This window comes from Protopterus annectens, chromosome 7.part0, assembly GCF_019279795.1.
Source record: "Protopterus annectens isolate FY-2018-M chromosome 7.part0, PAN1.0, whole genome shotgun sequence".
Lineage (NCBI taxonomy): Eukaryota > Metazoa > Chordata > Ceratodontiformes > Protopteridae > Protopterus > Protopterus annectens.
Window position 1 is genome coordinate 1,949,302,960 of NC_056739.1, and position 21,081 is coordinate 1,949,324,040.

The following is a 21,081-nucleotide window of genomic DNA, read 5'->3' on the forward strand; positions in this document are numbered from 1 at the left end:
AAAAGACTACAGAAAGATTTACCAATTGTTTGTATTCTTTTCCAACTACAAGAAAGGTACTCCTGTTACTAAGGTCACACTGTCCAGATAGCTATCAGATTGTATTACATTTACCTACAAATCTTAGAACAAAGAACTCCCCGACAAAGTAAAAGGTCATTCTACAAGAGCCATAGTAATCTCTTATGCCTTTCGGACAAGATTGCCAATTGATACCATTTGTGCTGCAGTAACATGGACAAGGCCTCATACTTTTATTACTCATTACAAAGTTGATTTGGGCTCCAGGAACAGGGCCTCTTTTGGGTCCACTGTCCTGAAGAATATTCTCCTTTGAGCCACCCAAGAATAATAGTGCTAGGGACGTTGTCCCAACCAGTATAGAACGAAGGCGAGATAGGACAACATCACATAAAGAAGTTATGTACTTACCATAACATTCCATGTGTGTTGTCCATCTCGCCTTTATTCTTACATCCCACCCTCCTTCCCCCAGCCATTAGCTCCTGGAGGACCAAGCAGATACAACTGGTGTCTAATGTTCTCTGACCTTCTTCATAGCTCTTAAGCTAGTAATTATCTTATGTGTACCTGTTGTTATACAGGCAAACAAGATCTGGGGAGTTTCCTAGGGCATCATGGGATAGGGTATCGGCCACGAGCTAGTAGAAGACCTCCAGCTTTTGTATACGGCCGAGTCGGAACCGAGCATTGGTTCTGAACCCAACCAGTATAGAATGAAGGTGAGATGGACAACACACATGGAACGTTATAGTGAGTGCATAACTTTTTTTTTTTATTTTCTCTATGTCTTTAACCATCTTCATCATTTGATGTACCCTTGTACTTGGTGGTCTCTGTATTGTACAGGTTCCTTCTTGAAATTTAGGGATTTGTAATGCTGAGTGCCGACAGACCAAAAAAAAAAGACTGAAACTGCAGGAGACAAGTGAATCTCGAGGATTGCTTTTTAAACTTTTTTTGCAGGGGAGCAAGCCTCCCTGCACTACCCAATGTGGGAGGCAAGATACCCACACCCCCAAACTCTGAGATCACCATACCATGGAGAAAAGGGAATATCTCAAGGACTGGCCACCTTGGATTTGGTTTATACATGTCCATTTTTTCAGCCACTTGGTCTCTGTATTCCGAAACTCACTCATATGGGTTATGACTTTTCAAATGGTTACCATGTTGTAATCATCTTCAAAATATTCCATTGCTCTGTTTCATACTTTAGACAAGCATTTCAGTCTTTTCTTCATTATTGCCATCATCTTGGTTCAGTCCTATACATAAACAAACAAAAAAAAATAACATTCTCTGCTGCTATATCCCTCCAGAAAATAACTCTCCCATAATTGAGGAAATCTTACAGTGGACTAGAGATAATCTTCCACAAGAAACTATCCTACTAGGCTACCTAAATGCAGACTGGTTGGTATGTAATTCTAACAGCCCCACTAACCATATTAATCTCTTTGGATTTTCTCAACTTATTGAAGAACCCACTAGAGTAGATAAAAAATCCCCCAAACAATCCATTCTTGATTGGACACTGGTCAGTTGCCCCAGACAAAACTATCAGACTGGCTGTCTACCAGATAGTCTTAGTGATCACTTCCCTACATTCCCTCTACCAAACGCACCAACATACCAAAACTCATAGTTTATAGACAAATCCGAAATGACCACAACCTAAACCCCCAGGCTCTTAACGCTATTCTAAAACAGTGTAACTGGGAACCATTACAATCCCTTGGATTAGACCAAGCAGATGACTACTTTAACAGTACTTTCACCAATATCCTTAATAGAGTAGCTCCCATTAGATTAGGAAAATTAGAGTTAAGACGAACTATGCTCCATGGCTAAGTAGGGACACAAGAGTCCTACTAAATTCCAGAGACAAAACTTGGAAAATCTGGAAGAGGGATAACACCACCCCAGCCAAACAAAACTACCAACAACTTAGGAGTCAGGCCAAGAAACAAACCAAACTTGGTAAACCAAACTACTTTCTTGGTATCCAAAGCAAACACTCAAAAAACCCTTGAACGTTTTGGCAACCTATCAACTCCCTACTAAAACCAGGCAAAACTACCACTCCAGCTCCCAACTCCACCAATAACAATATGGACATAGCCTCTCAATTTAACCGCCATTTCACAGAATCCATACTGACATTGACCGGGTCTATGTTAAATCATCGAACACTTAAAAAAGTGAACGAAGGTTTATCGAACCCATGTAAGAAAGCTTACAATCTCAAACACTTAGAACAGCGATTTTTTTCCAAGGGAAAAAAAATCGCTGTTCCACAAAAAAAAAAAAATAATAATAATAATAAAAATTTCAAACATTACATAAAGTGGGGGGCACCCCCCTACTTAAATATACCAACTCTGAGATTGCACTACAGCGACAAAAGTGGCAAAGTAACAGAAGCGGCCAAGCAATTTCTTTCCTAGGGAAAGAATTCGCTCATATGCCGTTTTGCTATTTTGCCTTTTCGTGCTTTCAAGTTCGATCAAGACGCATTCGAAAGAATGCATCTTCGATCATTTAATAGGAACCCCATTGTCCAGCCAATTATCCAAAAGCAGCCCTGCACATATCCCAACCAAATGTCTAGACAACATTCTCCCCTTTATTCTCTCACCCGTTCCCACCTCCACAATTAAAAAACTCCTCCTGAAATTAAAACCTACCACCCTTGCTGCTGATAGTTTACCTGCTAACTTCCTAAAACTAGCCACGGAATCCTTATCTTACCCTGTTTCCATCCTTATTAACCGCTCCATACAAGAGTCCTACATCCCTCAACTGTGGAAAGTGTCATATATCATTCCTCTTCATAAAGGTGGCAACTCTTACAACTTCTCAAATTACCGTCCTATTGCCATTCTGTTTCCACTTTCCAAGCTGCTAGAGAAATGTGTTCACTCTCAAGTCATGCAGTTCCTGAACACACACAAACTCCTTTCCACCACACAACATGGGTTCTGGCCACACCACAGCATGACTACCACTCTTCCCTCTTTTACTAATCTAGTTAACCAACACAGAAACGACAGTAACTATACATCTGCCATATTCTTGGATCTCTCCAAGCATTTGATATGGTCTCGCACTCCATATTACTAGATACACTAGCCTCCATTTCCTTTGCCTCTTCTACTATTGCCTGGTTCAAGAACTATCTATCTCACAGGTAGGAATCTGTCCAGTGGCAAGGGGTACTATCTCCTCTACTTCCAACATCCATAGGCATACCACAAGGCTCAATTTACTGGGCCCACTTCTATTTTCACTAACAATCTACATACCTCCACCCAACATGCCACATTTATACAGTATGCAGATGATTCGACTTTAATCTTTTCAGCCCCATCTCTTTCCACTCTGCAACAACTCACTCAGGTATCCTTCAGCTTTGTAGAATACTGATATCCAACTCATCCTAAGCCCCAATAAAACTAAATTAGTTCTATTTACCCCAACAAATCAAAATCTCCTCTTTCCTTTACTATCACTTCCAAAAAGGGTGCTACCATTTCTCCTTCTGCCCATACCAAACTCTTCGGCATTGAGATTGACAAAAACCTCCTCTTCGATGTCCATATCTTTCAAACTATCAAAAAGGTTCACACAAAATGGGTACACTATACACAAAAACCTCCTCTCAGATCAAGCACAGATCACCCTAGCCCAAACCCACCTATTGTCCACACTAATGTATGCAGCACCAGTTCTTATCCAGATCAGAAAAGTAGACCTTGACCAACCTGAGTCATGCTATAATAATATTGCCAATTTTGCTAACAACTCCTTCTTCAGAACCTATTACTGTCTAGCTCTAAGGGACCTACAATGGTTAGTACTTCCTCAACTTCTCAATTACCACCAGCTGGTCATTGCCTATAACTTTCTGAAATATCCTGATAAAACCCCAACACTAAGTCAACCACTCACTCATTACATAGCAAATCGCCCACTCCGCTCAAATGACAAATTGATGCTCTGTATCTCTAGGGCTAACAATACTACTGGTAAAGCACTAGTCTCCCACACCGTTACTAGAAATTGGAATAGACCCCCCCCCCCCCTTGGTGACCTCCATCTTCACTACCTCACACTTCAAAAACTCTCTTAAATCACATCTTATGAATACCTGGCTATGTCCATGTATTACATAAAATTACTGTTTTTCTACCTGTCACACCTTCCTGCCTAGGAAGGCTTCCTATTTACTTACTGTAAGATGCTGCAGTATTATAACTCTAACAGTTAATCTCCAGCTTGAAGTAATGTCATTTAACCATGTTGTGTTTAACTTTACTTATTGCTGAGATGTATCATGTCTATTTCATATTTCAGTCTTATAATCTTGTTTTTGTTGTTATGTGTTTTATCTGTCTTACATTTATGTATTTATATTTAGACTTCTGTTAAATGTGGAGCTTTTATCCCAGGACCTCCACTGTAAATGGACCTAGTCCAGTCAGACTTTCCTGGTAAACAAATGTAAAATAAATAAATAAAATCTTCAAAAACTTTTCCATTAATACATTCTTCATGTTCATTAATATCACCTTCTTTCTCACAATTTCTATTCATTATAAACATCTGTAGAAGGCTGGGTGCCGGGCTGGCAACTCTACACCGTAAAACTCCACTGCCAATCATGAGCGGACAGGTGATCCGCTGTGGTGACCCCTAACCGGGAAAAAGCCGGAAGAAGAAGAATTCTTTGTAACCCATATTTCTATTATTCTAGTAGTATCAGTTCTAGCAGGCCTTTCAAACCACTACATGATATTGACTTATTTTGTTATCCAATATAAGAAAAAATAAGGCTTTCAGGGCAAACAAAAAGGTCTGTTTGGGGTAGTCTCATAATTTGCTTGAAATATTCAATTACTTTTTCTTTTTCTTTTTTTGTTTAAAAGCATATTGACTGCTGGCTGAAATTGTCAAATATTGTGACGCTAACAAGTCTGTAGCATGTTTTTTGCAGTGCAAAAAAGCATTGGAAGTGCTAACATTTCCATCTTTGTATTGCATATATTTACTCGGCATTGAATGAGTCACCCTTGGAGAATATCTTTCACCAAATGATTTGCATTCAGCTGATGCTGTCCAAGATTGATAGACAACCACCTGCAGCCCTCAAGGCCAAAACCACTAGAGGTATAAACAGGTTCAACACCATCTGGAAGGTTCAGACTCCTGCTTCATATATGTAAATCAGCTTTCATGAGAACTGTGCACCCTTATCAAACTACTGTTGTGTGAATGCACTGTTATTCTCTGGTGGTCATTTTGTCATCACATCCTTTACTCATTCCCAAATTACATATCTGTTTCCCAAGTTTTGTGCTTTATAGTCCTCTTTAGGTAAGCATGCTGAAGAATGCTACGTGGAGTTTACGGTTTCTGTTTAAATGTATTCTTAAGCATTTTCATTTGATTACCTTTAGTCTTCCTATTACAATTTCAACAGCAGGCCCTGCAGTTCTGCACAAGCTATGTTTTTATTAGTAAGCAGAAACAAAGCACCCTGAACCACTGCTAGGTAGGCACACAAATTTATTAAGCCGAACAGTTCACTCGAAAAAATAACGCTGAATCAAATCACCATATGGTGATTTGATTCAGCGTTATTTTTTCGAGTGAACTGTTCGGCTTAATAAATTTGTGTGCCTACCTAGCAGTGGTTCAGGGTGCTTTGTTTCTGCTTACTGGTTTGTTCTGCATCCTCCGTTTTTTGGTTATATGTTTTTATTAGTGCAGTTTTGCATTTAAATAATACAATCTATGATTTTGGTGGCTGCATTTTTTATTTACTTTGTCTTTTGAGTCTTTGTAGTAGATTGTGTTTTATTCCCTGTGTGCCGTGAATTAAATAGGACTTACTTGCAATGTGTAGTAACATTTACACATTCACTTTTAACTTTTAGGATAACATGCATTTAGTTGTATTTGAATAAGGGTTTCACAAGTGATAAAGATATACATATATTGTGCAACACATTTCATGATGATATTACTTAGATGTGTTATTTATCTACATGTACTCCACACTGACATTATAAATTGAGGCTAGGTAAAAATCATTCTGTGGTTTTCTAAATGCATTTGACTGTCATTTTAGGTGCCGAGTCACAACCAACATCCATCACATTTCTGATGCAGTGTGCAAAGTTATTTATTTATTTTTTGTCTTATGAATGTTGCAGGGTCTCAGCCAAGAGAGCGTCCTCGGTCTGCTATTTATGCTGTTGATGAAACTGCCTTCTCAACTTTGCCTCATAGCAGACGATCAGTTACACACGTCTCACTGTCAAAGAGTGTCTCAATACAGAACATCCCAGGGTGAGTCTTTATTGACTTTATTAATTTTCTACTGCTTGAATTCTATCCTCTGATTATATGTGTGTGTAACAGTTGACTTGGACTTGCAGAATGTTATATCCAGCTTGAGCTAAACTGCAAACCCCCCAAAACAAACAGAGGTTAGAGTAATTTAATTTGACTCGGAGACCATTAAAGGAAAGAAATATCCCCACACCTCTGTCATTACCCTATACAAAACAACTAGCATAGAAACTCTAGACATATCCAGGCTCTGTACTGCCTGACTACAGAATTCTGAAGCAGAGTACCAATATTTTTCTCTGGAGTGTATGGCTAACAGAACTCTGAACATTGGTGTTGGAGCTAGTGGGTAAATTTCTGTAATCACAGAAATTATGTCCAGATAAGAGTTTCAAAACACTGTTCTGCCAGGTGTAGGACTTGTGGTTACATCACCAGCAGTCGTCGTGAGAAAGCCATCCAGAAGTGAGAAGTCTGAGTGAGTGAAACACGTCTTCTGTGGTAGAGTGAGAATTTTTGCCTCCCTAGGTTGCTACTGCTGTATACTGGGGGTATTACAGCACGTGTTCCTGGAAGGTATGAGCACCGACAGATGTCCTCTGGATTTGCACATGGAGATATGGACAAACTGCATGCTTAATGTCCTTACACATCAGTTGCTGAGTGGTTTGAAGATGTACATTAACAAGGCATACCAAAACGCCGTCTCCTGTACGGTGGAATGACTGTGGCCCTACCCACGTATTGACCTATTGGTGGTAGACCATATGACCCACTGTTAAAAACAATTGGTCCCAAAATTTTAATTTCAGAAACAGTACTCTAGTGTTTGACTTATGTGACCATTCATCATTCTTTATCCCTACATACATTTAAATCTTAGAATAAAGTACTAGCTAGACATGATCTTGGGGATTATTTATCTGAAGTAGTTACTTCATTTGATCTGCAACCTGTGGGTGTCGGATCCGACCTCGGATCCGATCCGGCAGCTTTCCAAGCTCCAAGATCCGAGCTCCTAGCTCCTCCCCCCTACCCACAATCCCCTACTACTAACCACATTACCTCAGATCGTTTTTTGCCGCGGCTGAAGAAGCTTCCCTGTGAAGAGCTCCTGGTTGGGTGAGATCATTGCTGGTTTTAAACCACCTTTTTTCAACCAAAGTTGTCGTGTGTGTGCTAGCCCCTTTTTCTGCTCCTAGTGCTAGTTTTGGGTCCCTTTTGTTAATTTTAATCGCTAGCTTACCTTCACTCCCCCTCCCCCTCCTAGTGTTTGGGTGTGTGTGTGAATAATGTCTGAAGGGCCTAAGGCCATTTTTTCTAAATTACTGAGTGTGGCCACAAGCTTTCCCCAGCTGATGGCCACACTCAGTGCGTTTCATTTGTCAGAGGCCTGCCAGATCTGCACGGCCTTTAACCCCCGGCCACTTCGGGATAGGAAGAACAAGCTGATCCTGGCGGGAAAGCTCCCCCAGGAGTCGGCTTCTTCTTCCTCTCCCGTTCAGGCTCCAGCTACTTCGGCAGCTTCGGCGCCGTCTGTCCCCTTAGCTCTACCCGGGACTCAACCTCCCTCTTCGGGTTTGAGCTCTGGGGAAACTAATGCCTCTTCCCTTAGAGAGAAGAGGCACAAGGATAAGGAAGGACATAAGTCCCACAAAAGGCGGGCCGAACCTCATCCTTCGGCTCCGCTAGTGAAAGTGCTTAAGTCTCCCTCGAGGGTCTCCGGATCCCCCGCCTCTCGGCGCCGTTCGCCCTGTTTTTCGACGGAGCCGTAGGAAGAGGATAGGTCTCCCTCGAGATCTTCGAGGCGGCCCTCCCGGCCCGCCTCTACTACTTCGTCCAGGTCGACCCGAAGCATCTCCGAAGCAGATATGGATCGGATGATGCGTCGGTTCTTGCAGACCCAAATGCAGATGGGGATGCTCTTGCCTCCCCCCCCCTCTGGGGGGGAGTGCGGCCCCCATATTTGCCCCGATCACTCCTTTTCCGACACGTTTTCGGGTCTCGGTGTCATCGGATCCAGGCCCATTTGGACCCGGGGAATTGTCGGCGCTGATAGCGGTGGTCTCTTCGACACCGACTATACCTTTGAGCTTGTCGGACCCGAGCTCTCGGGGCCGAGGGCTGAGTGTCGGATCCGAGAGAGTTGCTCTGTCTTCAGAGCTGTTGGCGTCGGAGCACACCTCTGCCTTGGCGCCGACTGCATCGGCTCCGACCCCGATCACTTCCTCGGATCCAAGGAGATTGCTCTCAGAGGCTGGTGAGAGTGGCTCTCCTTCGGCTTTTGAGGTAGTGGAGAGGGTACTGTCGAGGTCCTCCAGATCCCCGACCCGGGCTTCGGATCCACCCGTACCCCCACTGTATGAGGGTCTGTCTTCCATCATCCGTCCACCGGGACAGCATGCCCAAGCCCTCCAGCTAGTTCCCGTGGAGGAACAACAACCCGTGGACGAGCCCTCTTCGGACAGCCCCACCGAGGAGGTCCCTCGGAAACATCGGTGCAAAAGGAGGCACCTGGACTCCCAAGAGTCCGTTACCACAGACACAGACTTAGATGATACGGAGGGTTCCCCAAGGTCACCCCCTGAAGATGTCTCCTTTGGAGACATCATGGAAATGTTGCGTATCAGAGGGGGGTGGTCAGCCCAAAAGCCCTCCCTTGATGAGTCTGTGTTCCTGGAGGCCTTTGAGGCAGGCCCATCTACCTCCTGGGTGTCCTCTCCGGCTGACCCCCTGGTGGACTTAATTACCACCAGGGCGTGAAAGGAGCCCGACACCGTGGAGCCAATTCCTAGGCGCCCCAATAAAGTCCTCAGTCCCCCCACAGATAGACCGTCTTGGGCCAAAGGAACCCCCATTGATGCCATGTTGGTGGCGGCGGCCACCAAGAAAGAACTCGCGCAGGAGAGTTCTTCGGTTCACCCGCCGGATAAGGAATCTCGAGTGCTTGACCAGATTGGGAAGCGGATGTTTGCTTCAGCGACCTTTTCCATAAGGGCACTGATCTATATGGCACATACCATTAGGCTACAGCGAGACTTGATTAAGGAATATGCTGCAGCCCCCCCGGAGTCCATGTCGGTCCCAGACAAGAAGGTTTTTGAGACTCGAATGGCCACTCTAAAATCCATCTCCAATACATCTATGCAGCTTCTCTCCCACGCAACGGAGGGAGCCGCTAGAGCTAGTGGAGCCGGGGTCGTCTTGCAACGTCTCTCCTGGTTCCGTCTTTGCGACTTCACGGATCCCTTCAAGGCGTCCTTCGCGAACGCCCCTTTTGACGGTTCTGCCTTGTGTGGCAAAACTGTTCGCAACACGCTGGTCCAAAGCGAAAAGGACGGGAAAATGCTGTATGCCATCGGAGTCCACTTTTCTAATCCCCAAAGATCCTTCTCCAGGAATCAGAGGGGACAAAAGAAGCTGTGGTTTCGTAAGTCTCAGCAATCCCATCCTGCTGCGGACCACTCGTCCTCTAGAGGCAGAGGAGAACAAGGTGGACGCCGGCCCAGAGGCAGAGGGGGGGGCGCGTAACTTCGGGTCTAGAGAACCTTTCTCGGACAGACCCGCGCAACAGTCCTGAGGGCTTGCCCGACTGTCCCTCTCTGGGGGCAGTCGGGGGGCGGTTGTCAGAGCACCTGTCAAACTGGGAGTCCCTTACAACAGATCGATGGGTGCTCCGGATCATATCCAGAGGATACTCCATTCCATTCATAAACCTACCCCCCAAACCCAGACGTCTCCCCGATGTCCCACCCGATCTGAGGGAGGCAGCAACTTTGGAGATTTCAAAGCTGCTAAGAAAAAGAGCCATCCAGCCCGTCCCCCCAGATCAGTCCGGATTGGGTTATTACTCCAGGTTCTTTTTGGTGCCAAAGAAAACGGGGGACCTCAGACCCATCTTAGACCTTTCCGCTCTGAACCTGTTCATACCCAAGGAAAAGTTCCGGATGGTCACTCTCCAATCAATTCTCCCCCTTCTGCGGGAGAACGACTGAATGTGCTCGTTAGACCTCAAGGATGCGTATTACCACATCTTGATGGACAGACGATCCAGGAGGTTTCTCCGCTTCCGGCTCAGAGCCAGTCATTATCAATTCAGGGTTCTTCCATTCGGCCTCACCTCAGCCCCCAGAGTGTTCACCAAGGTCATGGCAGTGGTTGCAGCCCACCTGAGACTTCAGGGCATTCAGGTCTTCCCCTACCTAGACGACTGGCTCCTCACCGCGACCAACAGGCATCAGCTCTGTGTGGCGAGAGATTATGCTCTGTCTCTGGCCCACAACCTAGGCATCTCAGTGAACGAGCAGAAATCCTGCCTGTGCCCCACTCAAGCCCTAGAATTCATAGGGGCCAGGTTAGATACATGAATCTCCCGAGTTGTTCTAACGTCAGTCAGGCTGAACAGCTTGTCGTATCAGGTGTTAGCCCTTCTTCGGAGCCCTGCTCCTATAGCAGAATTAGTCCTGAGGGCACTGGGGTCTATGTCAGCAGCGATCGGTCTCTCTCTTCATGCCCGTCTGCGAATGCGCATATTACAACGGACCCTTCAAGTCCAATGGTCCCTGTCGATCCACCCGTTAAGCACGCCAATACCCCTGAGCAGGGTGTGCAGGGACTCCCTTCTGTGGTGGTTACATGCTCAGGAACTCAGAGAAGGGAGGCCCTTTGTGATCCCCCCGGTCGAAGCCACGTTGACCACGGACGCTTCTCGCCTCGGGTGGGGGGGGCATTGTTCAGGCAGATCCGTTCAAGGCACGTGGACTTCCCTAGAGACCGCATTGCATATCAGTTTCCTAGAGATGAGGGCGGTGCTTTTGGCGTTGCAAGCTCTCCACGACCTTCTTCCCCTGGGGACTATTGCAATCCAGATGGACAACATGTCAGTAGTCTGGTATATAAACAAACAAGGAGGGACCAGATCTTATCCCCTGTGTCGAGAAGCCATGAGAGTGTGGGAATGGGCGATTTCCACCAACCGCTTTCTGATAGCAACGCACATTCCGGGACGGTCCAACATATTAGCGGACAAGCTAAGTCGGGTGCTCCTCACTCCATATGAGTGGTCTCTGAATCCGTCTGTTGCAAAGCAGATCTTCCACAAATGGGGTCAACCTCGCTGCGATCTTTTCGCTTCTCCTTTAAACACAAAATGCAGCGAGTACTTCGCGATAGTTACCCCCAGAGGGGAGACCCCCAGAGACGCTGTAGTCCATGCTTGGCCCCCTGGACTCCTTTATGCTTATCCCCCCCCTCCCACTCATGATGAAATTCATCCAGAAAGCCTGTCGGTTGGGGAGCAGAGTTATCCTCATAGCCCCATTCTGGCCTCGACAGATCTGGTTCCCTTTTCTGCGGTCTCACAGTATGGCTCCTCCATGGATTCTGGATCCCAGTCCAGACCTAATCTCGCATCCAGTGGGATGCCCTACCCCGAACCTGGTCAATCTCAAACTTGCTGCTTGGTTGATCCAGTTCCATTAATGGCTAGGACTCCCGGTATCTCATCCCCCGTTAAGGCCATTCTGGTGGCGGCTCATAAACCGTCTACCAGAAAACTTTACAACAGTAAATGGAAACGTTTCTCCATCTGGGCCAAAGACAAAGACTTGGACCCATTTACTGTCCCTATTCCGACTGTTCTGGACTTCCTTTCCTTGCTTTTTAGGCAGGGAGCAAGTGCCTCCACGGTTAAGGTGCAGCTGGCGGCCATCTCCCATTTTCATGTGGGGGACGGCATAGGCTCCTTAGCATCTACAAAGTTGTGCAAAACCTTCTTAAGAGGCGTTTTTCTTTTGAAACCACCTGTAAAGACTGTGGTTCTCCCATGGGATCTCACTCTGGTCTTGCAAGCCTTGACGAGACCACTTTTCGAGCCCGCGGCCTCGGTTCCGTTGAAGTTCTTATCTTGGAAAATGGCTTTCTTGGTGGCTATTACTTCAGCCAAGAGGGTTTCAGAATTGCAAGCTCTGTGTATCAAACCTCCGTACCTTATCTTTCACAAGGATAGAGTGTCCCTCAGGACTAATCTGTCTTTCTTGCCTAAGGTGGCTACAGAATCAAATATTAATCAGTCAATAAATCTTCCTGTATTTTTCCCAAATTTTCACAACAAAGGTGAATACACGTTGCACAAATTGGATGTACACAGACAACTGCGTTTTTACTTGCACAGGACTAGAGAGTTTCGCAAGTCGGACCAGTTGTTTGTTTCTTATGCAAAGTCAGCCATGGGCAAGGCAATTGCTAAAGTGACTGTAGCAAATTGGATCTGTCAGTGCATTATGCAGGGATACACTTCGTCTGGCAAGCCAGCTCCGGTTGGTATCCGTGCTCATTCCACAAGATCTGTAGCTACCTCAACAGTCTTTTGGTCTAGGGTTCCAGTAGACGATATATGTTCAGCAGCTACCTGGTCCTCATCTCATACGTTCATTTCTCATTACAAGCTGGATATGATTTCCAGGAGTAGGGCTTCTTTTGGCTCTGCGGTGCTTCGGAATATCCTTCCGTAAGGACCACCCAGGTTCTTGTAGGCTAGCTGGGGACTCTGTCCCACAGGTTGCAGATCAAATGAAGTAACTACTTCAGATAAAGAAGTTATGTACTCACCATAACGTTCCATCTGAGTGGACACTTCATTTGTCTGCAACTGACCCCCCCTGCCATCCCCCAAACCTGTCGGGAATTTTCTGATCACTCGGAGTTGGTTTCTGTCTCAAGTTGTTGAGGCAAAAAAACAATCTGAGGTAATGTGGTTAGTAGTAGGGGATTATGGGTAGGGGGAGGAGCTAGGAGCTCGGATCTTGGAGCTTGGAAAGCTGCCAGATCGGATCCGAGGTCGGATCCGACACCCACAGGTTGCAGACAAATGAAGTATCTACTCAGATGGAACGTTATGGTGAGTACATAACTTCTTTTTATACATGTCCATGCTATAGTACTGAAGTCATTAGAGCTGTTCATGATGATAAAAACGTATTGGTCTTGAAGTTTCTTCATGTACGCTAATGATATTTTAGTGATCGTTTAGAATACCAGACTGTACTATGAACTCAACAAAAAAAAAAAAAACAAACTCTGCTGTAGTAGCAACTACAGTCTGTATATTTTTCTTACAAGTATAAAATTGAGAGAGAAAGAGTATTTAGTTGGGGAATGTCATTCAATTGCAGTTGCTATCAATTTATTTATTTATTTAAAATGTATCAATGATTTACACTTTCAGTAATTTGTGGTTTGTATACTGTTTGTAATAGAAGCTATCACCCCTTACCCTCCTTATGAACTAGGTGGGAATTAAAGGGGATACCAGCTGTTCCTTAGAAACGGTATTGTAGAAAATGCAAATTGGAACCATTTTTATTTAGGAATGTATTTAAATTGGGAAATGTCATGTACATACACATAATGTCTGGCAGTTGGCTTAGAGGATTAAGGGGCTGTTTCCTGTGGTCCAGTGATTCCTTCGGCCTCCATTGCCTCAGTTTGAGCCAGACACCACTCCTAGGTTAAGTCTGAAAAAGATTCATGGATATCAGTGCTCTGCCCTGGAAAACAAATGAAATAAATGTACACACAATACAAAAATCTTTATGGCTCAGCATTCTTATCAACTGACTTAAGTTTAAATAAGTTGTCTCTTTCGATTATTTTGTTCTCCCCACTGATGAGCACATGCTGCAGTTTTCATTGGCGTATCAGTGGGAATCAACCTCCATTTCCTTAGTAGTAATCACATTTTTATTTTTTATGCTTTCAGTCTTGTGGCAGTTTATGTGGATTATGATGTATATGTCAAAGATCTTTTGTGTACCATCTGTCTTGTTTGTATATATGTAGCCCTCATGATGCTCACAGGCTTGACTTTTTACTGTGTAACTTGCTTTTTTGCCCATTGCACAGATTGTGTCAAAAAGGGCCAGCAGACTAGCTCCTATACTTCAGTAAGTCATGCTATTTACAATCACCCCAACATCGTAAGTGCTTACAACTGAGGCAGTCTGAGCACATCACTAGTGGTCACTGATAGAAACCATATAATCAAAATAGGGACTCCACCTCCAACAGCACACCTGTAACCAGTGGTGTTCCACAGAGATCAGCTAAAACTAAATGTCTGTGGTTAACAAAGTTTGATGATGACTGCAAATTGGGAACGGTCATATAATCTCCAAAGGATGTCAGCATCATACAAGAGGGTCTTACACAAACAAATGATTGGTGCCAAAGTCATGGCCTTAAACTCAATGCAAAAAAATGCATTATCATCCATTTCGGTAAGTGCAATGCTTCTGCTACCACATCAGTAACAACACCGTAAGTATGCACTCAGTGGTGAGAGATCTGGGCACACAGGTTGATAGCAACCTTATCTTTGATCACCATGTCTCCACAGTGTTAAGAAGGGCATTCTATATTGCTCATCTCATAAGTAAGGGCATTGCATCCAGAAAAAAAGAAGTTATAACCTCTCTGTACTCTTCCCTCATCACAACAATAATTGAGTACAATGCCACTTTTATTATGTACCTTTCCAAGCACCTGCAGCAATTGGAGAGACCACAGAGGTTCCTCAAAAGGAAAATTAAAGGTCTTCAGAATCTGTCCTATGTGGATCATCTGAAATCACTGTCACTTTATTTGTTGTTTCATACAGACTACTCAGAGGAGATCTCTCCCTTGCGTATAAGGCAATCTCTGACCCTGCTTTATTGGAAATGCTGCATATCCACAAGTCAAATGGTACATGGGTTACTCACTCTAAAGCCCTTAACCTGGCATGTGACATTAAAAGAACCTGCTGGAGGGACAGGATTTGTCTCCCAGAGGTTACTACACCTTTGGAATGGACTCCCACTTCATGTCAAACAGAGCACTTCATTCGCCCTCTTCAGAAGCAATCTAGATGATTGGATGGATAATCATAAATTCATTCCAGTGGTTCCGCCTGTGTCCCTCCCTTGGACAGGGGCAGTTGGTGCTGATCATGGAAATAAGGGTAGAATTTGGCTAGGCTTGTAAGGGCCCTAGGGCCGTGAGCCTAGTAACTTCCTATTATCCTACAAGAGATATTAAAATATCTTTGCAAATTATGGGTGTATTTAGAAGCATTCATTTTGGTTTAGGGCAGCTCTAAATATCAGTGATTCTGTAGCACAACTTGGCCTGATACTGCTTATATGTATAATCTAACCAGCATTAGTGCTGATATTTCAAGAAAAGGGTTGCATAGTAAGTTAGAGAAACCATGTTACTGGCAGCAGCAGTCATGCTACTGAGTAGTAGCAAAGGGGCCTTGCTATAAGCCATCACGTGACCAACATTGTAAGAACAGTATGTTAGTGTGCCTAAGGCTGTGTGCACACATACAACTTAGTGCTTCATAGTGGGAACTGAGGCAGTCTGAGCAGATCACTAATGACCAACGCAGCAAAGTGTCTACATAATCTTGAACAAAGGTAAACCACAGCGTTAGCAGGAACCAATCACCAAATGAAAAAATCCAAAGGGATATGATGTAAAAACTCCAGCTTTAATCCAAAATAGACAGGAAAACAGACAGGATGAGCGCTTTCGCTATGTAGCTTCTTCAGATCCAACACATACTCAATAAAAGTCTCTGTAATATATACTTCTCTGAGTGCACTAATTAAGTACTTAAGCAATCTATTAATTATAGCTTTTAAAAAGACATTGCATAAAATCATCAAATATATATATATGCTAATTCAAGCACTTGTAAACACATAAAAACATTGCTTAAAGCATGCTTAATAAAATGTGCTAAATAAAAATACACAATATGAACATATAAAACTCATATTATTTAATATTTCTCCTTTGTCTCAATTTTGGTTTAATTGAAGCTCTTTCATTCAGCCCATGGTCTTTATCAGCTTTCAACAGAATAATCCATTCTGTTTCTTTTGCTTCAGTATAGGTTTTATATCACCTCCCCTTGGATTAGGGACTATTACTTCCAATACTTTGAATAAAAATGTGTGCCCAGAATCATGAGTTATAAAGTGCTTAGCCAGTGCATTATGTAGAGTGCCCTTTTTCATATGATACACATGCTCCCTCATTCGATCTCTCAGTGGGCGATTGGTTTTGCCTACGTAGAATGAGGAACATGATTGACAGATAGCTAAATATACGACATGTGATGTCATACAGTCAGCTTGGGCATATATATTAAATGTTGTTTGCAAATCAGGATGAAAGAAATGCATTGTACTGTCAATAAGTGAACAAAAATTACAGTTGCCACATGGTTTAGTGTAACCTTCATGTTTATCTTTACAGCTAGACGTAGGATAGCAAAGCCTTCTTTTTAAATTATTCTTATTTCTATATAGAAATTTGGGTTCATCCCCAACAATCTGCTTGAGATCATTATCTACATGTAGAATGTCCCAGTATTTACCAATCACTTCCCTAAGCTCTGAATAATCAGAAGAATAATATGTAGAGAATTTAACATGTCCTTTATGCTTCATACTTCTATCAAAATTATCATTAAAATTTCTAGGCCCAAAATAAGGTTCTGCCTTTGAGGAACGTAATTGGTATACATCATTTAGTTCTAGATTAATTTCAGTAGTATTATATCCTCTGTCAGTTAATCTACCTTCAAGACCCATTAATTCACTTTCAAAGCCTTCATCTAACCGGTTCAGCCGAGAGGCTCTAATAGCTTGGCCTCTCATAATTTTTTTAAAATAATGCGGATGCATACTAGATCTATAAAGAAGGGTATTTGTATAGCATGACTTCCGATGTACCCCAGTATTAATGAGATTGTTATCTAGCCTCTCAATGTATAAATCTAAAAATTCAATTTTATACAATGAATAGTGCATAGTAAATTCAAGATATGATGTAAGCCATTCAAGGACTAGCATTTATGAGAAATGCATCGTAATGTTTTTGTAATATGCCTCAGTATGCCTCTTGATGAAATTCTAGTCCTTGAATGGCTCTACAGAAATGTTACGCTGAATTTGTTTTGTACTGGCTTTTTATGCGTCTAACTAACACTGCCGATTATGTTATGCAGGTTAATTGATTAATCACACTAAGTGAATAATTAATTAAACTTAATTTAATTTAATCTAATTCTACTGGGTATATATACTTCATGGAAAATGTCATTTAATGTGAAAATCTGAGGAAGCGCACTTTGGTGCGTGAAAGCGCTTGTCTGTCTGTATTTTAATAAATAAAGGAGTTCGTATGATGGAAATTTGAAGTTTGTCGTGCTTCCTGGGTGCTGAATCCATCAGTGTTTTTATACCATATCGTTTTCCAGTTTGGCTGAGGATTCTATTGGGACCATCCGGTATACTTTACATATTTAATAGTATGTTGTATATTCTGCATAGAAGCGGATATGTAAAAATCATCATTTAACGTATTTTCCATTTTCTCTATGTAATCAGACATGTTCATAACAACAATTTTACCCCCTTTATCCACAGGTCTTACTATAATATCAGGGTTATTCTGTAGTTTCCTGAGACTTAATTTTTCTTTAAATGTTAAATTGTCTCTTTTTCTAGCTGTTTTTTTACTACTGTGATAAATGTGTAACTCTTCTTCAGTAAGTTTCATGAAGGCCTCCACTAAAGGATGATTTGATGGTATAAATTCACTTAAATTCTTGAATTTATGCATTTCCTTATTATTTAAGTTACTATTACAGTCTTTATATATTAATTTAAGCATAATATTTCTACAGAATAATTTAAGATCTAAAATAGTGTCAACTAATTGACTTTGACATCTAGGAATGAAGTTCAGTCCTTTACTAAGTAATGTCATGTCATCATGTGTCAGTATAATATTAGACAAATTGTGGATTAGCGTTTGTTTATCCACATCTTTTTGAGTGTCTTCTGAGGTACATATTCCTCTGATAACTTCCTCTTCTGTTTCCCCCTGCTCATGGAACGTGATCTGTATGGGCCCTTCTCTGTTCTCACTGGCAGGGGAAAAGACAACTGGAGTGGTTTATCAGGGACTAGCCCTTTAGAGTTTATAGTTGTTTTAGGTCTAACTACGACATCACTATTGTGCTTAGATTGAACTGATTTATTCTTAACAATCTGCACATCTGGGTATAGGTTAGTATCTACAGTTTCACCAGAATGTACAAGATGTATAACATCAACTGAATCTTTACTATGGTCAGTATTAGCAGCATTCACAACATTCTTAGATATATTGCTATGTATCAAATTATTATCAGTATGAATTACATTAGGATCCATACTAGCTGTGTCTAAATCATGCTCACAAATTTCATCAGCTCTATAAATATTAACCACACAATTTTTACTTGCAGTGTTAGTAAGCAAGTGTCTACATAGTTCATTATGTAAATGAGGAGGAAATGTAGAAGTTATGAAAGCAGAAAAACACACACAACAGTAACCATAGAGAATAATGTGTTGGAGGGAAGGGTCTTTTTATATTTGAAGAGGTGTAGAGGATGAAGGTAACAAGGGATTAAGTGTGAAGAATAGAAAGAGCAGGAAAGGTAGCTGGAGCAGACAAATATAAAATGCAGATACAGGTAGAGGAGGCGTGGATTCAAAAGATGAGGATAATACTAAAGGGATGCTGGCATATGGAAGGAGAGCAGCATGTGATGGGAAGGTTTGAACTGCAAACAGGGGTGGGGAGTGATGTAAGGGGAAGAGTACACCAGTATGGAAGGATAGGGTGATGCAAAGGGAGCCTGTCTGACCAGCCCAGATAAGTTCCCATCCAGACATCAGTGGTGTACATGGCTTCATAGGTAGGTTTTGCCTCTCATAACCCTGTGGTTGGGGCCAACCAATCATGTAACTCTGCCAGCAATGCTAGGAGGTAATTCTTGATGTCAGTATGGATATCCAACTGCCAGTCCAACTTGGATGCAACCAGCTGCTGCACCCAATGCCAGATGACCGGGGGGGGGGGGGGGCTCTGGGAAACTCTAAGAAGAGAAGCCTTTTGATCTTCTCTCATGGGAAATCATCATGGAGGGAACAAGTTTATCCTTTGGGTTCCTTCCTGAGGAGCAGTCCTGGTGACCTGTAGTGGCCCAGCACCAGACTCATCATCTAGTGCAGAACCAGATGTTGACTTCTGCTGTGCAACCTGCACCACAGTTGGACAAGGAAAAAGCATAAACAGAATAAAAGCAGATTAGTGCATGTGTATGCTGTAGATAAAATATAGTCATGGACATAGTATATGCCTCCCACCACCTAGAGAATGTGTCAGCTGTCCTGATATAGCCTTCCCTATTAAACTCTCTCTCTCTCTCTCTATCCTCAGATGCTGTGAAAGTAAATATGAACAATTCAGTCCACATGGAACCTGCCAAAGAAGGCAAGTAAGCAAATAAATTAAAAAAAATGAATTTCTTACAATAGAAGTTAAGCACACAGTCCCTGACCTCTGCCTCCTTCTGGTGATGCAAGCTAGGGATGGTGGCAGCTCACTATAGTGAGGCTTATTCTGCTCGCCAGATTTGGTGATGTCAGTGGCTTCACTCACTGTCCTGGAGTGCTGGTGTCAGCCATGCTGCTGGCCATCTGTTTCTTATCTATGTACCAAACTTGGCATGTTCAGCAGATGTGCATAACAGTGATCCAGGCACAGACAGCTGCTACTCACACAGCATGCTAGAGATGGTTAGCAAACTGCATGGCCTACATGAGAGTGTGCTATGACTGCAAGACTGTGGAATGATATGCAGCACATGCAACATGACCTGGGACTTGGAGTAAACTTGCATGCTCAGGTCATTGGTAGCCTACACTGTCATCCAACGGTGCACTCATGAGGCGAGTGGCAACTCCCTTAATTGTGTGTCTGTAGGGGTCTGTACTCTGAGCATGTTTGATAATATTCTCTGAAATGATTGGTAGAGCCTGAGGGTGGTTATTGGCAAGTCATTCGTGGCCTCAAGTTGAATAGCCTTGCACTTCTTATGATCCTTGTGATCTTGATCTTTTGGCTACAGGCTTTAACAGTCCCAGGCCTTTCCTCTGACATAAGCCTGAACTAGAATGATAAACCTGCTCATAACATTTTTTTTTGATAATGTAAAGGGCTTTCAGTCCTTTTTATTTAGCTTATTATTATTCAGATTAAGAGAATGAGGTTTCCCTACACTTTGCTGAGCTTAACATGGAGAAGGTGCCCACTGATTGAGTACAGCTCAGTCATTTTTCTCATGGGAAATTACTCTTTGTTTGGTTTTTAATTGTGTGCTGGCAGTTATTCCTTTTTGTGGGTTGCATTTGTACAATAATGGATATAATATATAATATATATATAAATGTATGTATGTGTGTGTGTGTGTATATATATATATATATATATTATATATACAATATATATTATATATATATATATATATATATATAAATGTATGTATGTGTGTGTGTGTGTGTGTGTGTGTATATATATATATATATATATATATATATATATATATGTATATATATATATATATACATACATACATACATACGGTTTACTATCATAAATTCGAAAATCAGAAAAAATTGTGTCTGCATTTTCGAATTTATACATCGGAAATGAAGATTTCCGAATTAACCTGAAGTCGAAAACAGCTGTGTATTGTCAAAAATGTCGCTCGCGACATTTACGGCAATACACACCACTCCCACCCGTCCCGTA

General features: G+C 42.6%; 1 protein-coding gene across 1 annotated transcript in view; it reads left to right on the forward strand.

The window, feature by feature from the left end:
- The window catches only part of AKAP13 (A-kinase anchoring protein 13), a 2,349,678-nt gene that overhangs the window by 2,001,929 nt on the left and 326,668 nt on the right, over positions 1-21,081 (forward strand). Inside the window, exon 16 of the mRNA XM_044078370.1 lies at positions 6,243-6,378. Coding sequence (XP_043934305.1) covers positions 6,243-6,378 — 136 coding nt within the window. The remainder of the gene's footprint in view (positions 1-6,242; positions 6,379-21,081) is intronic.